Source organism: Pipistrellus hanaki (genome assembly GCF_964339955.1).
Source record: "Pipistrellus hanaki genome assembly, chromosome: 8".
In the NCBI taxonomy this organism is placed as follows: domain Eukaryota; kingdom Metazoa; phylum Chordata; class Mammalia; order Chiroptera; family Vespertilionidae; genus Pipistrellus; species Pipistrellus hanaki.
In genome coordinates, this window is record NC_140510.1 from 15,541,250 (window position 1) to 15,561,401 (window position 20,152).

General features: G+C 43.3%; 1 protein-coding gene across 1 annotated transcript in view; it reads right to left on the reverse strand.

The window, feature by feature from the left end:
• NCKAP5 (NCK associated protein 5) overlaps window positions 1-20,152 on the reverse strand; it is a 946,230-nt gene that overhangs the window by 297,808 nt on the left and 628,270 nt on the right. Inside the window, exon 6 of the mRNA XM_084893312.1 lies at window positions 15,943-16,030. Within this exon, the coding sequence (XP_084749438.1) occupies window positions 15,943-16,030 (88 nt within the window). The remainder of the gene's footprint in view (window positions 1-15,942; window positions 16,031-20,152) is intronic.

The window sequence follows — 20,152 nt, forward strand, 5'->3', positions numbered from 1 at the left end:
TTCCTTCCCCCTGTCTAATTTTCTGAAAGAATTCATTGGTCAGGAAGCCAGAGAGCCCCAGAGGGAAGGCTCATAGATTAAGGGTGGCCATCCCAAACAAACCAATAATTCAGCCATTGACTAGTTAGTGGTAGGTGGGTGGGTATATTTACTGTTGCCTTTTAAAATTATTGATTTGAGAGAGAAGTGGAGAGAGAGAGGAGGAAAAGGAGAGGGAGAGGGAGATCATTTTGTTGTTTCACTTATTCATGAATTCATTGGTTGATTCTTATTTGTGCCTGACTTGGGATCAAACCTGCAATTTTGACATATTGGAACAACACTTCAACAAACTGCCTTTTCATACATTCACAATAGGCATATGTCTGAGATTCCTGGACAAATTTTAATTTAAAGTAAATTTAAGCTTTTTTAAATTTTCTATTTCACCATCTTCATAAATACACATTGTCAGATGACCAATGTTTGCAATTATTTTTCTTCAGAAAATATGGGTCAGTACTATTATACAGTCAGATATCAGATACTATACTATAGACTACTATCAATAGAGTGTGTGTGTGTGTGTGAATACATATAATTCCTGGCAAAGAAATACTTATATCTATGCATGTTCCTTATTTGTTAAACTGAACTGAATTGGCCGAAAATTGCCTCTGCTAAGATAGTTATTTAAGTGTCACAATACAAATGCAATAATAACAATAATAATAATAATAATCATTAGTTCATATGGAGAAGCCACTAGTCATGCCGAATTCAGTAAACAGACATCGTGTGCAGTTCCCCAGGCCTCAGCTCCAACATAAGACCCCACGGACAAGAGCAGTGCTTCTATGTCATGTCCTCTTCACCACACCCTGCACGAGCAGAAGGTGCTCAGCAGATGTCCAGTGTTGTGGAATATGGCAATGTTGAATGAGAGATATTATCTTCCTTTACCTCCAATGACACCTTAAGTAAGCTTAACCCTGAACTATGTATTCTTAAGCACTTTTAACAGAAAACCATTTTTAAGCAAGTATTTCAGTATGATAAACATAATACCATGGATTATTAGGATTTTTGCATGAAAGGCAAATGCAGCATTAATCTGACTTCCACTCCTACCTAGAACATGAGATTTTGCATGCTTCTCCTTTAACCACCATCCCACCACATGCATGTCTCACAGGACGCATGGCCTTTGAAACCATAAAGTTGTCTCTCCTAAAATGCCCTGGAGACTTCGGGAGACTGGCAGGCCCCCTCCTAATCAAGGTGTTCCATTCCTCCCACCTCCCACCTCTGGGTTACCTAAAAGCAGAGCTCTAATGAGGTACATTCATTGTACTTGGAAAGTCAGGGATGGATTATCTCGTTAATTCTCTTGGGGGTGCATGTCAGAACAGAGGAAAGCTTCACCTATGTGCACTGGAACTTTAGAGCTAAAGCAAGAATATAACCTTTTTTCCTAGTACAATTTGCATAATGCCTGCTCTCTCTAGTCAGACACAAGTCAGTGCATGGAGCAGGGCTCCATTATTTGAGATTTTTACTGGAGACTTCACCAGCAATTCTGTCCTGGTGTGCTTTTTGACATTAGAACTATTATTTTTATCCTTATCCCCTGGAAGCGGTGGGAAGCTAACACTTTAGGTGATTCTTTGTCACCAGTGGGATGTACATTCTGACAAACCACTCTTAGCCACAGTGGGAGCAGAGAGGCAAGGAGTGCTCTGCAGACACCTGCAGCCCTGCCGGTGGTTCATCGGGCAAGGGAGGAAAGGCAATTCAGAGAAATCAGAAATAAGTATGGTTCTACTCATCGTCAGAGAGGTCAGGAAAGTTACTCAAAAACTTGAGCAACCATTTCTTCACGCAAAACCTGTGCATTTAAAGAATACATTGTGATACCTGAGACAATAGAACCTCCCAGAGTTCTTTCAACTTACTCCGACCAACAGTCTTCTAGATCCCTCCACCAGCCATCTTGGTGCTAAGCCACTCTGCAGCCACAGGAAGAGGGGAAGCACAAAACCAGCCACTGACCTGGTTTCTCCTTCCAGGTCTGCCCCTCACGGTCAGTGCAGCCTTAGCAAACCCCTGGGTTTCCTGTGACACTGTTTCCTCACCTGCAGCATGAGGTGGCTGATACTGGAGGTAACTTTTCTCCTTCAGAGCACTAAGACTTGGTCATCTGGACACAGTGACTGACACTCATGTGTCACTACAAATCTTTACTCGGAAGCAGGGGCTGGCCGCCTCACACCTAGCAACATGACAATGAGCAGCTGGTAACAGGGCCTAGACCAGATGATCCAAGATACCAGATGATCACTGTATAGACTTTCTGTCACTGTCACTAAACACTAGCCCTGCAGCCCTCCTACCATGACTACCGTTACGCAGTAAGGATCCTGCTCAGTTTTCATGGGGACTGAGCTCAGCTGACTTTGCCCGGAACCACCCCAGACCCGGGTGGCAGAGTCAGACACAGCGCCCAGTGAAAGGCTCTCTCACCCAGGCCTTGGGTAAATCTGGGCAAAGTCAGCTGAGCTCAGTGCCTGTGAAAACTGAGAAGGATGCTCACTTTGGAACAGGTCATGGCTTGATGGTGAGTTCACCCTGAGAACCAGCTGTGGCGCAAGGCAGCCCACTGCCTCTCTGCCACGCTCACACTATCTTCCCAGGGCCTGGTTTTCACAATGCAAAGACAAAGATTTAGTCTGGTCAGTTTCTAAAACTTGCTAATTGTTCTAATTTTTAAAAAGAAAAATAGGCCTCAAGCACAGTTAATAGACAACACTCATTAGGGTAAACTGAGAATGTCTTGTTTCCTTTGTACTCGTGGTTCACTCCTATTTATGCAACTGAAATTGTTTCACTTGCAACCACGCCCTCCTGCCAGCCAGGCTTTCCTCAGCACTGCCATTTCTTCAGGTGCCTCCACTGTCCTTGGCCTGCCCTGTCCGGGTCTCTGAACCAGGGCCCTCTGCTCCAGCATGTTCCTGCGTGACTCACTGACCTTCCCCACGTCCACATGTTCGCCCAACAGTCTGCCCAGCTGACCAGAGCCTCCTCAGCAAGGCGCTCACCACTAACCCCTGGGCTGAAAATGGCCTGAGTGAGGCCCCCAGGCCCTGAGCATATAGCAAATCCACCAACATTTCACAGCTGTGAGAGACTCACTCAGGAAACTTAAAGCTTTTTAAGTTTCCCATAACCTGCCGGAAACCAATCATGTCTCACTAATAGAAAGATGTAAAAGGCTGGTCAACCTTGAAGCTCTGAAAGGTCAGAGCCAACCACCCCCTATCTAATAGAGACAATGGTAACTGAGGCAACTCCCCATCTTGTAATCATGTAAATCATTATTGATATGATAAGCTCCTTATTACCTGCCTAAGGGCTATGGGTGTATCCCAAAGCTGCTTAAGGGTAATGGGTGTATCCCATAGTCTCAATAAAAGGGATGGCAAGGCCAGAGCCTAGCAGCTGTCCTCCTACTAGAGGTGGGCTGTCACCTGGCTTCCCATATTGCCAAATTAAATTTCTTCTAATTTCTCTTTAATTTGTGTGTGGCCCTTCTCCAGAACCAGAACCCTGAACTATGCAGGACATGAAAGGGGTTTCCATAATAACTGACTTCCTCTGACTTCCTCACCTGAGTACCCATAATCCTTTGCTGTTCCTCAATGGGATATCTCTATTCCTTGGTGGTCTCTCATCAGAGAACCCATAGAACCAAAGGACCTTTCCATTTATGTGAATTTAACTGTCTTTCAAGGACTAACTCAACTGAAGTTCTTCTAAACAAGGTTGGCTACTCTTCTAAACAGGGTTGGCTACTCTGGGGGCAATGCTGGTGGTGGGTCAATCAATCCAAGACGCTGACCACAGGGAGCTTTAGGAGGCTGAGTAAGAAAAGAAATGCAGGTCACTCTAAAACCTTGTAGTGCGGTGGACCTCGAACAAGGCTGCACATTAAACGTAACCTGTGGAGATTTTTTAAATCCTCATGTCCAGGCCTCACCCCAGACCATGACATCAGAATCCTGGGTGGAACCAGGACATCCCTTATCATCTTCAGATGATTCCAAGGCCTGGCCAGATTGGAGAACCCCTGGTATAGAATGAACTAATTCGTGCTCCCCCTGCAAGACTGTGGGATTTGGAACCAAAAGGCCAAGCCCGCTGTGACCTGACACTGCACGATGCTCATAAAGCCTGCTGCTGCTGGGAAACAGCTTCTACACCTGCAAAGCGAAGCTGCCCTTCCTGCCTTGCCTGTCAGGAAAGGTTAACGCGGGGACCAAATGAGATAATGTGCAAGTGTAAACCGTAAAACACATATTAATTTTTCTTGTGGCAATTTTCACTACCAGTTCTCCGGGGTGATTATGCAATGCTCAGGAGAAAGAAAAGAAAAAAAAGGAAATAAGTAGCCAAAGAGAAGAAAAATACAATAATAGAAGGATTAGAAAAAATTAAATGTAATTACTCTAGAGACATGCAGCCTAATTTGTATCTTCAGGATATATTTACAAGTCACGTAGTAAATGAAACTGAGGAGAAGGCTTGCAGTGGGATTGTTTTCAGATCATCACTTATAATTACAGTAGCTGCTTCCTAATTCAGACTAAGCTACAGGCTTAGCTCTAATGGAGAGAAATGAAGTTACCATGCTAATTTATTAACTTAGTGTAGAAGCCAACTTTATTGGAGGGGGTGGAGTGGCAAACTTATACTTTGGTATATTTACAAAACAATGGATCATCATGAATGACCATCAGTCTTTGCTTGTTCGTTTAAACAGATGAGGGCAGAAAACAAGCCATTACAGGACCCTAATTCAATGGGCTTGCAAAGGGCCTCCACAATGTCACTTTGCCACATGGTGCACCCACAGAAGGCGTGCAGGAAATGGCAAGAGCTAGCCTATTGAGCCTTCAGTTACTATGCTGGTCCCAGCCTGGGTCTGGGTCCTGGGAGTGTGAGGGCAGGAGAAGGAGGAGCAGAGGTTTTTCTCTCCTTTTGGATGCACATAGCACTGGGCAAACCTTAGGCATGATGATGGCTGTAATCTGTCCATCATATTTGCTGGCTTTCTCTTCCCTTCTCTATCCAAATGCTACTTCTTGACACCTCTTCCCTGGTACCCTTGTTCAAGGTGAAGTCTCAGCCAGACTTATTTCATCAGCACAGAGGATTGTAAGCTCCTGAATAACATGAGGAAAATTATTTTCGTGTCTCCTTCCCCTCCACATCCCACATCCTAAATTCCAGTTTTCAGAGATGAGTTTGCGGCTCACACTAACATATGAATGACCTTCCCTTAAGAATAGGTTTTGGGAACCTGTGACTTTTAAGTGAAATGATGGATAATACAACCAACTTTATCACAGGCAAATTGATATAAACAAGAGTTAAGTTACTATAGCATATTTTTGGTTGCAAAAACACCAATAAACTTCTAAATGAATACCTCAAAACATTTCTAATATTAAACATTGAGATAGACATGAGCTCTATATACATGTAAGCAATGTTAATAAAAACAGTAAGATAATTACTGTCTCACCCAGTTATTCCAGCTCAGGGTTGCAGGCAGCAGAGCCTCTCCAGGTGGCTCAGGCACAAGAAGGACTCCCTCTGGACAGGACACCCTTTCATCCCAGGGCCACGCACACACCCACACTCAGACCGGGACAATGTTGACACATCCATTCTCCCCAGGTGCACAGTCTGAGGATGTGGGAGGAAACCGAGTCCCCAGGGAAAACCCAGGCAGATGTGGGAGAACATGGGGACTCCACACAGAGGCCCCAGCTGGGAATTGATTTTTCCCCCGCATAAATATTTTAACAACAACCACCAAAAAGCTGAACAAAATATTCTTCAGGAACTGTTGTGTTTATTTTCCCTGCTCTTTATTTCTTACATGGAGTGCTGCATTTAAATAGGTGGAATTTTGAAGAAACATATCTGAATGATAAAATGTTGGCAGATAGGGTCCGAGGATGCCAAGATTGTGCAGTGGAAGAGGATACCGCCCAAAAGACAGTCCTGTCTGGGAGCTGACCCCTGGGTCAGCACTCATGACATGTCTACATTTCTCATAGTTTTGTCATTTTCTCCAATTCTGAGACATTTATATTTTTAGCAGTTTCCATGGTGCTAGCTGCCAGGGTGGGCTAGAGAGGGGCAGGGTAAGAGGAAGAATTTGTGTAAAGAGAAGATAGTTGAGTTGATAGGGCTAGATGTGTAATAATAATATGTACCAGCTGGTGTTCATTGACTATTTAACATGTGCTGTGCACATTATACACTGCCTCTATTGTTAGATGAAATCAGGTCTGCCGAAGCCCTTGGAAGAGAGCAGCCCTTTCAGTTTGCCTCTATGGAGAAGAGAGAAGAGAAACTCAAACCGATTCATGTGCCTAAGGTAACAAAAGGAATTGAGAGAGAAAACTGGAATATACTTCCAGGTCTGTCTGACCCTGAACCTCTTACTTTCCCCTTCACACATTCTCCAGCCACCAACTGGCATGTGTAGTCTCTCTACAGTGAGTCATGGCATTCTTTTTAATGGTCTACAATGTTCCTTCCCTCAGGTTGCTTCTTCCCATCCCTAACCTACATGCACACTTACAGAGGAGAAAAGAGAACACAGAGACTGCTTACATTTGTGTTGGAAGGCATGGCTGCTAACTGACCACCATGGGGTGGAGCGAACATGTGTTCAATGAACTTCTTAACTATCTTGGCCCTTTGAGAGCCAGAGGAGTTTACAGAGCCCAGTGCCTGGGGCAAATCCTCAACCTTGGTCACTGGCACAGCTGGATAGCCTTAGATGGCCTGAGATTAGATAACTGCCCTTCTAGCAACAGCCAAAGTAATATGAGACTGAAAGTCATTGAATTTCCATCCATGTCCATTCGCCTACACTCTGTGAGTCAACCCTCTTTAAGAATCTTCTCCTGTACTTTCCCCACAGATTTGAGCTGGCTAGAGAAGCTTTTCATGGTGTTGACTGACCCTCAGTCCTAATGACATCTTACACTCCCCGGGGGACATTTTTAAACATGCCAGGGCACAGTCTGGGCTCTGGGGATTCTGTGAAGTGTTCTGGGTTGGTGCGCAGGTAGGTTGAGGACCTGAGCAGAGTCTGAGCCCTTGCTTAGATTTGTTCCCTGGAGAAGGCCCCTTCTTGCCAAGTCCGAACCTGCTGTACAGGACTCAGGGACCAGCTGTAAGCCTGCAAAAGCCTGGTTCTGTCTCCTCAGGGAGGCTGGTCAGGCCAGCGAACACCTGAAGCTTGCCCTGGCTTGAATACAGATAGCAGATGCCAGGCCGGACCATTTTTCTCTCACCCACACCTGGCAATTCCTCCTCATCCTCATGCTGGGCTCACCCTGCAGACAAAATCAATAAGGATGATATAGCTGAAAGGTTACTGTATAGGAGAGATCTCAGGAAAATTGTGCATTTTCCCCCAAGGACTATTTTATCTCCATTTCATGAAGCACTGATAAGCCAAGTCCTGAAAGAAAGAAAATCATGGTTTTCTAGCCTGAGGCCAGTTAAGAAAATAGGATCAAAGTTCAAGGACTGATATCATTGTGATTTTGCTCTGTTCAAATGTATTTGTTTCCTAAGAGGAAGAAATAGCTGATATGCCTGGTTAATGATCTGAAGTGCCCCAAGTATTTGCCCAAGCCACTTACTAACAAGCAACTTGGGTTGGAGTCAACCCACAGAACCTCCTGACCTGAGGCACTCACTATGTGAATATCCCAGATGTGGTCTGGCCCGCTGTGAGAGGAGTGGAGGAGTGTGGTTCGTGTTCCTGGGCGAACCCCAGCTCCCCTGTCTGAAGAGGTGCTTTTCCAGGGCACCATTTTATTCAGAGGTTACATTTGTTTTAACAAGGAGACTCTTTTCTGCTTTTACTTGGTAAGAGTTCAGTCCAGGGTCAGAGCATCTAACAAGAGAAGTATTCATGTCTGAGCAGAGAATTAAGGCAGATATTGAGGAAGAGAAAATAGAGTCAGAACCCAAATAATCCAAGGGTTCTAAATTCTCAGTAAGTAAGTAATTAAGTAACAAAACTCTTACTGGTAGGATTTAAAATATCTCCATTCCTTCCCAGCTATTGAACAGGACCTTGGAATTAGAGGTGAGTGTTTCCCCTTGTCCGGGTGTGATAACAAGTGGGTGGTCCCACAGGAGGCTGTTTTGGAAACTTCTGTAATTCTAAAAAACTCTTTCTCTAGGTTGGATGATCATTATTCATCTTACAGAATGATTTCAAAGGGAAGAGAAGTGTTTTGGGTAGGACAATGGTTTTGGTGGTGTTGAATCTCATCAGATACTGCCTTCTTTACCTAAGCATATTTGGATAGAGGCTGTTGCTTTAAACAAAACCAAAAGAAGAATACAAAGAGGAAGGAAGAAAATTGCTTCCTCAAGGAACACTTTCGCCCTTTAAAACTTAACACACAATAAAAATACTCCCATTATTACCATTACCCCCCTCAGCAGCTATTCAAAGTTCACAGCAATTCAAAGGAAAGGCCAAATCTCTTTCTTTATGGGGGGTGAAGGGGAGGATGGTGGCACCGCTTTATTCAGCTGGGTCAGCGAGGTAAAAGGCCAACTTTCTTAAAGCGGAACCAAAGGCACTTGAGACTTCCTGAGATCACAGGCCACAGACATAAATAAAAGCACTCAATAAACTTGCATATCCTCGTGTGTATTCTAATTTGATAAATCCCTGTGCAAAGACTTAGCTCCTCTCTCAGCAGACAGTAGAATTTGAGATTATTTTTCTAGCTGTGTGCATTCATTAGTGGCCCTGACTGCTGTTCCAAGTATTTGCATTTGCTTACCTCATTTTGTTTAGGTATAAAAAGAAAATGGAAGCACTTTTCTGAGGAACTTTGGTAAGTTACAGTCTAGTTCTCTGAAGACTTCTAAAGAGTTTGCTCCTCTTGGCTAACTAACAGCAAGGTCACTTACTGAGCCATGTACTGTGTGTGTAAGAAGCAGTCAGACGCTGTAGAGATGCATATGCAGTTCTGCCCTGGACTGAGCACTGGGCTGTGAACCTCAGCTCCACTTTCTCCTCTGCACAATGAGTGGGCATTGTTGGTTAGTGAACAGGTACTACAGTGCCTGCCAGCTGCCAATACAGGGGGTGAAGATGACTAGTCAGACTTGGAAATGACAAAACAAAACAGATCACTCTAAGTCAGGAGTTCAAGGAGGTCCCCAGATAGCGGAATGTGTCAGGGTTCCCCCAGGCAGTTCTGGTACCAACCAGGAACAGACTCAGGAGCCTCACAGTTCCTGAAGGCCTCAATCCCAGAACTTCAGTCTGCCTTGCGTTTACACGTGTTCATGAAAAAATTGCTACTATGTTAGAAGCTGGGGAAACTCACACTTTAAATATTTTAGGGATATTTTGCTATTTAAGGGAACTTCCTTAGGTATCTTTTGTAACTGATTGTTTAATATAACTTCTCAACCCTAACTTTTCTTTCTAGTGCACTTGCTTAAAGCAGTTGTTCTCAACCTTTCTAATGCCACAACCATTTAATACAATTCCTCATGTTGTGGTGACCCCCAACCATAAAATTATTTGTGTTGTTACTTCACAACTGTAATTTTGCTAATGTTATGAATCATAATGTAAATATCTGTGTTTTCCGATGGCCTTTGGTGACCCTGCTAGCAGCAGTTCTCAACCTGTGGGTCACAACCTGTGAAGTCAAATAGGTCCTGCCCCTAATAAGAATCATCATTCGTGAAGGAAGCAGCATCTCTGGCAGGCAGGCCTTGGGCTTCAAGGAAGGTCCTGGGCTGTCACACACTTGTGTGTACTGAAAGGGAACTGGATAAATATTTGCTGATTGACAAATTTTAAGATAACTAGAAAGGTTCCCTTTCCACAACTATCAACTGCTTAATCACATCTGAGAACACTTTTAAGGAATCTTTTCAGGAAAAAGTCATTTTGCTTTTCAATTAGATCACTTCAAATGAAAATAACTTGGGTTGAGTATTACATTACTTTAAATGCAGGCCACGGTGTCAATAACTGAGCAGAGACCGTCATTGAAAAGGATGGAGCTGGGTTCAGGAAGCACACAGCTCAGGGCTTTCCACCACGCGGGGATGAAATAAAGAGGAAGAGAGGCAAACTTGGACACCACTGCAAACTGCTGAGCACTTACCTACCTCTCTGTCCTCTCCTGGGACAGCGACTGATAGAGTGAGCTCGGTTTTTATGGCAACCCATCAAGCCAGCTAAAAGGGTGCAAAGGAGCTCAAGTGGAAATGGGCACTTGGGCAAGCAATTCAACCTCTCTGAGCCTCAGTCGCCTCTTCTGTAGAATGAGGACCGTGCTAATACTAGTTCCAAGGGCTCTTGTCACGACAAGCGTTCACACTTGTAAAGTGACTAGCGCATGACTGTACATGGAGGTGCTCAGCGACGCTGGCTTGCTGGCTTGTGGTGGGCACAGCACTCCAGGTAGATGCACTCTGTTTCACGCTCATGTAGCAAGTTCTCATGGGATTGCAGAGGAGCACTGAAATCCCAGAGTTCTATGAGCAAGAAGAAACCTTAGAAATCTGTTTCTCTTCTGAAGGTTGCCCTTCGTCTAACACATTGTTTAGTCCGTGAATACAAAAAAAATAAGCCTTATTTGCAGACTGAGAAACTGCCCATCAAACTGAACCTCATCTGTTGAACCATGTGGCCATCTGTCCACATTTTGGGGCATCTGACTCTGCCGCAGCTGGGCTGGGGCTGCTGCCTGCAGGCCTGACTGCGGCTCCCCAGTTTGCCTCAGTTTCCACCACTCCCTACTGTCCTTTGGCATTAAACCCGGTATGGGTTGCTACTTAATAAACAAGAATGTTGTATTTCATTAAACACAAAACAAACAAGAAAAAAAAAATAAAAAACCTATCTTTATATCTGTTTTATCTACGGTAGAAAAATAGAAGGCAAACCCCAAGAGAACACTTGATTTTTCTCAGACCTGACCCACTTCTTTTTGGCAATTGAAAGAGAGAGGAGAGAGAGAGAGAGAGAGAGAGAGAGAGAGAGAGAGAGAGAGAGAGAGAGAGAGAGAGAGAGAGAGAGAGAGAGAAACATCAATGATGAGAGAGAATCACTGATCGGCTGCCTTTTGCATACCTCACACTGGGGATTGAGCCCACAACTGGACATGTGCCCTTGACAGGAATCAAGCCCTTCAGTCCTTCCACTGAGACAAACCAGCAGGACCCATTTTTATTTGGCAACTGTGGGCATTTGTGTTTGTGATCCCTAATCTAGTCCCAAACCTCATCTTTTACAAATATAAAAGCCGAGGGACCCAGAAAATCCAGGTGACCCTCTCAGGTCCTGTGAGCTGTTAGTGTTTCCACTTGCCCATTCACTTCTTTCTTTCTAAATGAATTAGCCAATGTGGGTTCACTTCATGTTCCACAGAGAAGAAGGGAGACAAAAGGAAGTGTACCCGCTATAGCAGAGCAGCACAGAGGGTAGCTACAGACACAAGAGGACTATAGGGGCAACCCATCATCAGTGTTAGGATTCGTGGTGACTCAGCCAGGCCGCCTGAGTTTAAATATTGCCACAGAGGAAGCTGGAGGAATGATGCCCTCTGTCACTCCATTTCATGTGTGTTTGATTGTCCTCTTTCACGTCTAAAAAAAATTATGATTCTTTTTCCTAACATGTTTCCTAACTTACTTGACCAAATAAGATGGTGACCTGGGTGACAAGAATATATAACACACCACCTACAGAGAATAACCTGGAGAAAGAATAAAGCAGAAGGGAACTTGATGACGTTTCTAGTGATTCAGGCTCCTCCAACACAATCTTTTGAGGTGTTTTATTACCCCGATGAAATGAGACTGTCCTTGGTGCTAGGTATGGATGGATTATTAAAAAATAAGTGTGAGGCAGATGGCAGGGTTTCCAGGGACAACAGTGCAGTGGGTTTGGTGGATCATCCCTCCTGCTCCCAGAATCCCGTGCAAACTGCTATTCTGATTCCTGTCACATGGTTGAAAGTATTTGATCACTTGCCTTTCCTCCCCACTGTCCAGCATCCTATCAACTGAGTCCACCAGGAAAGGCCTGTCAGGCAGGTGGCCGGTACGCCAGCACTTAGCTAGGTACTGCCAGCCTGCTAGATGAATCTGTCACTTAGTGCCATCAACAGAATAATGCCTCTCCACCTCCCCCCCCACCCCCCCCCCACCCGTTCACCTCCCAATCCCAGAGACCTGTGAATGCTGCCTTATAAGGCAAAAGGAACTTTGCAAATGAGATTAAATTGAAGATCTTGACATGGGGAGAATTTCCTGGATCATCTGGGTGTGTCTAATGTAGTCACAGGGTTCTTCTAGAACAGCGTTTTTCAACCGCTGTTCCTGGTGTGCCGTAGGTGCAGACAAGACAAGAATTTTATAATTTTTCACTATTTTGTTTACTTAATATTTCATAATAAAGTAATTATAAAATACTTTCTTTGTGTTTATTTGATTCCTATTCAAGAGAATTACTTTATATATAGTCAATATAGGCACAGAGTTAAATTTTTTAACATTTTCTAATGGTGGTGTGCCTCGTGATTTTTTTCATGAAACAAGTGTGCCTTTGCCCAAAAAAGGTTGAAAAACACTGTTCTAGAAGGAGGGGAGATGGTGAAACTCAGAAAAAAAGAGTTATGACAATGGAACCAGAGCTTGGAGTCCTGCACTTTGAAGATGGAGGGAAGGAGCACAGGACCAGGGATGCTGGAATCTGGAAAAGGTGAGAAATGGTCTTCCCTGAAGCTGCAGAAAGAATGCTAGCAGCGCAGCTTCAGACTTCTGACCTCCAGAATTATAAGAGAATAGAAATGTGTTTTAACTCACTAAGTTTGCTGTAGCATCAATGGGAAACTACTACACTTATGTAAAAAAGTAAGTGAACAGTTGTCATTTAAATGAATAAATGAGTAAGTACATGAATAAATGAATGTAGAGTGCTCTAGATAGGTCCCAAGTTAGGTAGTTATCGGAGAGTAGCTTGGGCCCTACCATTTAATATCTCTCTCTCTCTCTCTCTCTCTCTCTCTCTCTCTCTCTCTCTCTCTCTCTCTCTCTCTCTCTCTCTCCATATATATATGTAAAACTTCCACAGTAGAAAATGAAACCAACTCTCACTTTCCCATAGGCCTAGGCCTTGCATGGGCCTCTGTCAGAGAAATCTTGCTGTTGGAAAGTCTGAGTCAGGTGTGCTCATAACACCCTACACTATGAAGGAATAAATCTCCCAGCTCATATTTGAACCAAGAATTTAACTTCAGGAAGGTGCCCATTGTCTGCTCCATTGGTGCAGCAGGCCCAGCTCAATACAGACCTATTGCGCTGCTATGAGCCACACTTGGGAGACCCGAGTTAGGGAGATGCCAGGGACCCTGACTCAGTGCTGCCTGACAGGATTTCTCTCCCCCTTCTCATTGCTTGAATCCCTAGAGCACAAGCTGTACCCAGTACATACTCTGAGCTCAGTAAATCATAAATGATCCTATGGGCCATGGGACCCATGACTGTCTCCTATTTTCCACAAAAGGAGCCTGAGGCCAGCTACAGCAATGACTGAAAATCCTGTCCATGTCTTATCAATTCAGGTTATTTACTGCCTCCCCTCTAGAGGGAGGCACTGAGTTCCCAAGCCTAATGGACTGGATCATAGAGAGGAAATAGTTTTAAAACACATTTTTTAAAAGTGCCTCTGTTTTCTAAGTAGCTTCCAGTTTTAAAAATTAAATTCCAATGACAATGTTTAATGTCTAATAAACTGTGGAAAGATAAAAGAACGATCCAGAGAAAGAAGGTACTTAGATGCCCAGCAAGGAGGGATTTGGGAAAAGCACAGCAGTGGGATTTGAGTTCTTGGGTCTAACTTGGGCTTGGCATGTGGCGTGGGGGGCTGGGGGAGTAAGGGAATGGGTGGTGGGAGGGATGGGGGGAGAGCAGGACTATAGTTCAGATTCTTTTAAGCTGCACTGAACCCCTTACTGCAGAATCAAGCCTTTTTCACTCCCTCCTTTTATTTATACCTCAATTTTCTACCACAGCAGACACAACACCTCAGAAAGACTCAGGGCTGGGAGGACTGAAATCCTTATCCTAACTTTAGGTGACTGCACATCAGGAAAAGCAGACCGTCATTCCTACGTAAAGACACCCCTCACAAAGGGTACTTCTGCAAGAAGTGGATTTTAGTGATTTTTAATTGTCTTCGTGGCACTCACTTTAATCTCCTCAGAGGCAGCTTAAATCAACTCCTCATACGGTATTCACTGGAGATGGAGAGCAGCTGCCCATCATCCTGCACATGTCTCCAGAATCAACTATTGAGGACAAAGAGTTCTTAAAGCCAACTCTGCCTGGAATCCTTAGCTTTGTTATGCTACTGTGGCTTTTATGATCAGAGTCCACCCAATCTGTCTCATGACAAGTTAGGTTGCAGAGCCCCAAAACCCATGAGTTCAGGGAAGCCAGAGTGAGGTTATCTTTACCTACTGGGCTCCTCTGCTTACCTCCCAAACCCACTTCCTTAGCCAGCAGATACGGAGCACTGCGATGGGAATTACCTCATATTTCAGCCAACTTCCTTGACTGCCTTAGACTCTTTAGCTCTCTATACACAGTTGTACAATGGATATGAGGTGTCTATTTGTCATTTGAAGTGATTTTTCAACAGAAGTCTTCTATATAATGAAAGGCTTGTATGCAAATCGTCTGAACAGCGGAACAACAGGTCACTATGATGTACATCGACCATCAGGGGGCAGATGCTCAACATAGGAGCTGCCCCTGCTGCTGGTGGTCAGTGCGCTCTCATAGGGGGAGCACCACTCAGCCAGAAGCCAGGCTCATGGCTAGTGAGTGCAGCAGTGGTGGCGGGATGTCCAACTGCCAGCTTAGACCCACTCCCCATGGAAGCAGGCCTAAGCCATCAGTCGGACATCCCCCAAGTGCTCCCAGACTGTGAGAGGGCACAGGCCTGGTTGACGGATCCCCCTCAACCCGAGATCACGAGTTTCATTCACCAAGCCTCTAGTTTATCTATAAAGAGTACCTGTGCTCTTTCTGCTGTTATTTCTCTTCCTCCTGGCCTTCTCATTTGTGTGGCCAACTGGCCAAGTGTCCTGCCCTCCAGCCTGGCCACCATGCTAGTGTTAAAGAGCCAGAGACTGAGGGCCCCTAGATGATGACAACCTGTTACTGCATTGACCTTTTACTCTCTGTGGACCTCTTTAGATTCTACACTGAAGGGGAACAAGGCACACACATGTGCCCAGAATATGAGCATAGCCTCATCCAGCTCTCCCTTGCACCCTCAGTCTCACAGTCAACCTTTCCTCTCCCCAGACTATTATTTAATGACCTTGAGCTTCTCATTCTCCATGCAAATACACACTACTGCACCTCAGCTAGACTTTCCTGCTGCCCCCAGGGTCCTTCCTCTTGTCCTCTATTCCAGGCCCACCAAAAGTGGCATAGCTCTCTTGGAAGTATTCCTTAGCTTCTAGATAGGGTAAGTCACCCCTGCCCTGTGTTCGCAGGGAGTGTGGAAACTACCTCTCTCATAGCCCTGGGCACAGAGTACTTCAATATTTTTATACTTCTCTTGGTTTCAAGGCAAACTTACTTTTTACATCTTCCTCCAACCAAATCTATAATCTGCTTCACAGTAGGAATTCAAAATAAGAATGAGTTAAATAAATGTGCACATGATTCCTCAAACAGAGGTAACCATATGAATCCCAGCACCAGGGTCTGGCCCATACTTATTTATATCACTCTGGATTAGGGAGGACAGAGCTAGAGAAATATGAGAAAATCAGTACCCATTCGAGTGTAAGAACCGTGGTGTACCTGATAGACCATTATATTAACAGTGTCTTCTTTTTTCTGCTCCGGAGGTCCTTGACTCTGCAATAGATTTCGTACTGTTTCTTCCATCCTGAGAAACAAGAAGATACAGAAATTCTTTAAAGGTTTCTTATTAGCACCAGTCTACTCCCCTTAGTAGAGAACAATCTTCAGTGTACATTTCCTAAGCTGGAACCTGAAAAATCTCCCTTCTCTTGCCTTCATCCCCTCTATCAAGAATCTGCCATGAAATCCTTCAAAGTCAGTCTTCGGAAGGTCTCTGGGGTCTTTCTCTTCACCATTCAAGCCTGTTTCTGGCCTCCTGTGTCTGTACTCAAGCAAACATCTTCCAATACTCTTTCACTTTCAATCGCTCCCTTTTAACTTGACACAATGCTAACACATTCATCTTCCTGAAATACCACTTTGATTTTTTAAAATCAATGTTCAAAGTTGACAAATATTACATAAATGCATTTTCATCTTTAATATTCTATTGTGTCTTTCCTTGGTGGTCTTTCTGTGTTGGCACACAGAGACCTACTATATTCTTCACATCTACTTCCTAGTATGTTTAATTATTTAACCATTCCCCTGACAGAATTTTTTAAAAAAAATATATTTTATTGATTTTACACAGAGAGGAACTGAGAGGGACAGAGAGTTAGAAATGTCGATGACAGAGAAACATCGACCAGCTGCCTCTTGCACACCCCCTACAGGGGATGTGCCCACAACCAAGGTACATGCCCTTGACCGGAATCGAACCCGGGACCTTTCAGTCTGCAGGCCAACGCTCTATCCACTGAGCCAAACCAGTCCTGGCCCCTGACAGAATTTAAATCACTGCAAAATTTTTACTATTTTGAACAATATCTTTATACATACATCTTAGTACACGGGTGAGTTTTTCAATAGTTATATCATGATATATATTTTATGTTATAACCTATTTTGTTTTAAATGCCCATCCCTACCCCTGCATCGCCCAAAAGTAGAGTGAAGCAAACACCCCTATTTCCATTTCTAGATATTGTGTCATGTTTGAAATGCCTGTATCCTTTTGTCTTCTCAAATCCCATCCATCTTTCAAAATCCATCTCCAGTTTCACTTCCTGAGAGACTGTGCCACTGGTCCCCCACGTCTTTGAATTCTGGTAGCCCCATACTTTAAATCAGTATTCTATCACTTAACTCCCCACTCTAAATGTTCAAATATTTCATATATGCTTGTATTGTCTTTTGAAGAAAATTAAAATATTTGGTATATAACCATGTCATAGTTTCTTATATCTCCCAGAATTAGGCATAATGTAATATTTGATAAACATTATTACAAGAATACTTTATTAATTTACTAGAGACCCAGTGCACAAATTTGTGCACCAGTGGGGTTCCTTGACCTGGCCTGCAGGATCAGGCCAAAACCAGCTCTCTGACATCCCCCGAGGGGTCCCAGATTGAGAGGGTGCAGGCCAGACCAAGAGACCCCACCAGTGCACAATTGGGACCAGGGAGGGATGTGAGACGTTGGCCAACTGGGGAGGGACCACAGGAGGGCTCCAGGGCATGTCCAGCCCATCTTGCTCAGTCCCCAATAGCAAGCTCACCTATTGGTCAGAGCATCTTCCCCTGGTGGTCAGTGCAGGTCATCATAGTGAGCACTTGAGCGGCCTTAGCATATCATTAGCATATTACACTTTGATTGGTTGAACAGCCGATTGGACACTTATCATATTAGGCTTTTATTATATAGGATTTTGAAAATATTAAGTCCTTACTCTTGTAAGGCATTCACTATGTGTACTCAAACTGTGCTTGAATGAACTAGTCCTTAGGGCCCATCCATGAGGATCTGGGGACAGAACTCTGAGAGCAGGACAACTGAACTATGCATGAACCTGTGCTCTCCTACCCGGAACCCAAGTTGGCTGTCCTTTCCAGTCTCATCTGGAAGCTGTGGCTTGGTGACTCAGATACTTGCTTAAGACAGAGCGCAGGCTGACCCAGCTTCTCTCTCTGGAGTAGGGCTTCTAGGATTGCAAATTAAAAGCTCCAGGAGGCCCATGAATTCCCTGGTGTGGTACAGCCATTACAGTTGCAAGGCAACCTAGTTCAAAATGTCAAACTTTCTAATAGGTCATATAACTACTGAGCAGCAAATTGAGGACAGTGCAGGAGAACTGGTCCAGTCCAAGCCTGGACTATAAATGGGGAAGTTCTCCCTTCACAGGGTAGCACCAGGACCAGGTGGGATTTCAATAAGACATAGACACTGATCGTGAGCACCCAGAGTATGAAGTGTGACCACACATTTACATAAACCATCTATCCACGCATCTGCCTAGGAAAACAAAATCTGTTTCCTACATTTTCACAAATCTTATGTTATTAATAATAGTAACTCAAAGTTAAATAGTACTTTTAACTTGTCAAAGAACTCATTATTCATCATTATAATGTGCTTTGAAAATATCATTATATCTATGCTTAGATGAGAAAGCTAAGGTAACAGAAAGGTTAAATGGCTTACTTACAGGATCATGGTTAGTAATAGGGGAGTTGGAGTTAAACCATTTTTTCTGACTGCAAAAAGAGCAGCCTCTTTCCAGGAGGCCTTATTTACATGTAGGGGAATAATTTTATTTACTTTTATTTATTAATTTTAGACAGAGAAAGGAAGGGAGGGAGGGAGGGAGAGAATAACATTGATTTGTTCTGCTCATTCATGCATTAATTGGTTGATTCTTGTATGTCCCCTGACTGGGGATCAAACTCACAACTTTGGCGTATAGGGGCAACCCTATAACCAACTGAGCTACCCACTTAGCCAGGGCCTGCAGGAAAATGATGTTAAATAAAGAAGAGTCTGAACTCCTGATCAGGAGTTATCTTGGTGAACACTTATTGGATGCTGAAGGCAACAATATTGCATCTGACCTGAGGAGAACTTAATATTGGGTGGAAGAGAAAAATGAATTTTATGTGGAAAAATAAGTGGGAAATGTCACATGTTCTGAAACAAAACCTGATCAGAGCCCATTTATAATACTCCATCTCATTGTATATGAACAGAAACAATCTCTTAAATGGCAGTGTATTTCCCTGAAAGTATGCTAACGCTATCATAAAGAAAAAAAGTAATGATAACAGTGGTGACTCGCCCGATATTGCTCAGTTTCTGTACCACATACCAGGGACTAACCTCTGGTTTTCTCAATATTAGTCTGCCTCCTCCCCACCTTAGCATAGAGGCTAGAGTTTCTTCTTGTTTCAATCCTTATCTCATTAATTTATAGACATTTGGCACAAAGGTGGCCCAACAGGTAGAACTCAGTTAAAATGAAAATCTCGCCTTTAAAAAAAAAATAAGTTAAAATACAATTCTGTAACCATGCATATCTTGAAGAATTGTCTCTTCTGTATAATTAAATGTTCTATGCACAATGGCTGCAACAAAAAATGAAAAAGAAACACCCACATTTATTCACCTTTCCTCACTATTTCTTAGCTTTGCATTTAAAAAAAAGAAAAATGTGGAGATGAACAGAAAGTTGTTGAAATAGAATCTCAAGCAGCATAGACTCACAGTATGACTGTGATTAATTCAATTAATTACAATTAAAGCCAATTACATTTCTAAGCCTCAGCTTGGCACAGACCACAGGGACTGATCCCAATACTTGGAAGCAAATTGAGTTGTCTCATCTTTTCCTAACCTCTATGAATCTGGTCACAGAGAAAATATTTTGAGCCTGATGAGACGATACTATTTTTTATTCCCTGCTGACACATTCTTTCTTTCTTTTTTTAAATTCTCATTTAGTAAAGTTCTCTATTTATTTTCCAGAAAATCAAAGACTATGAAACATCATCCATTGTCATCTGAATGCCAATGACATTTTACTTCATTTTGATATTTTGATAGCTGAAGTATATGGTTTGGATCACCAGTCTGCACACAGAATAATTCTACCATCTGTTTCCCAAATGTGACTAAAAATCAGTCTATTCATTTCTTGATCAGGCGTGCAGAGGGTTTTCTTTTTTTATTTGTTTAAGTTGTTGATTGGTGCAATTTACCATTAAACACTAACCTTAAATAATGTCTTCCAGTTGTTATTTTTGTTGTTATTTTCCAATTTGAGTCTAAATCCTTTCTTCCCCTAAAAACTGTGAAATTATAGCCAAAATTATACTTAGTGAAATGTAA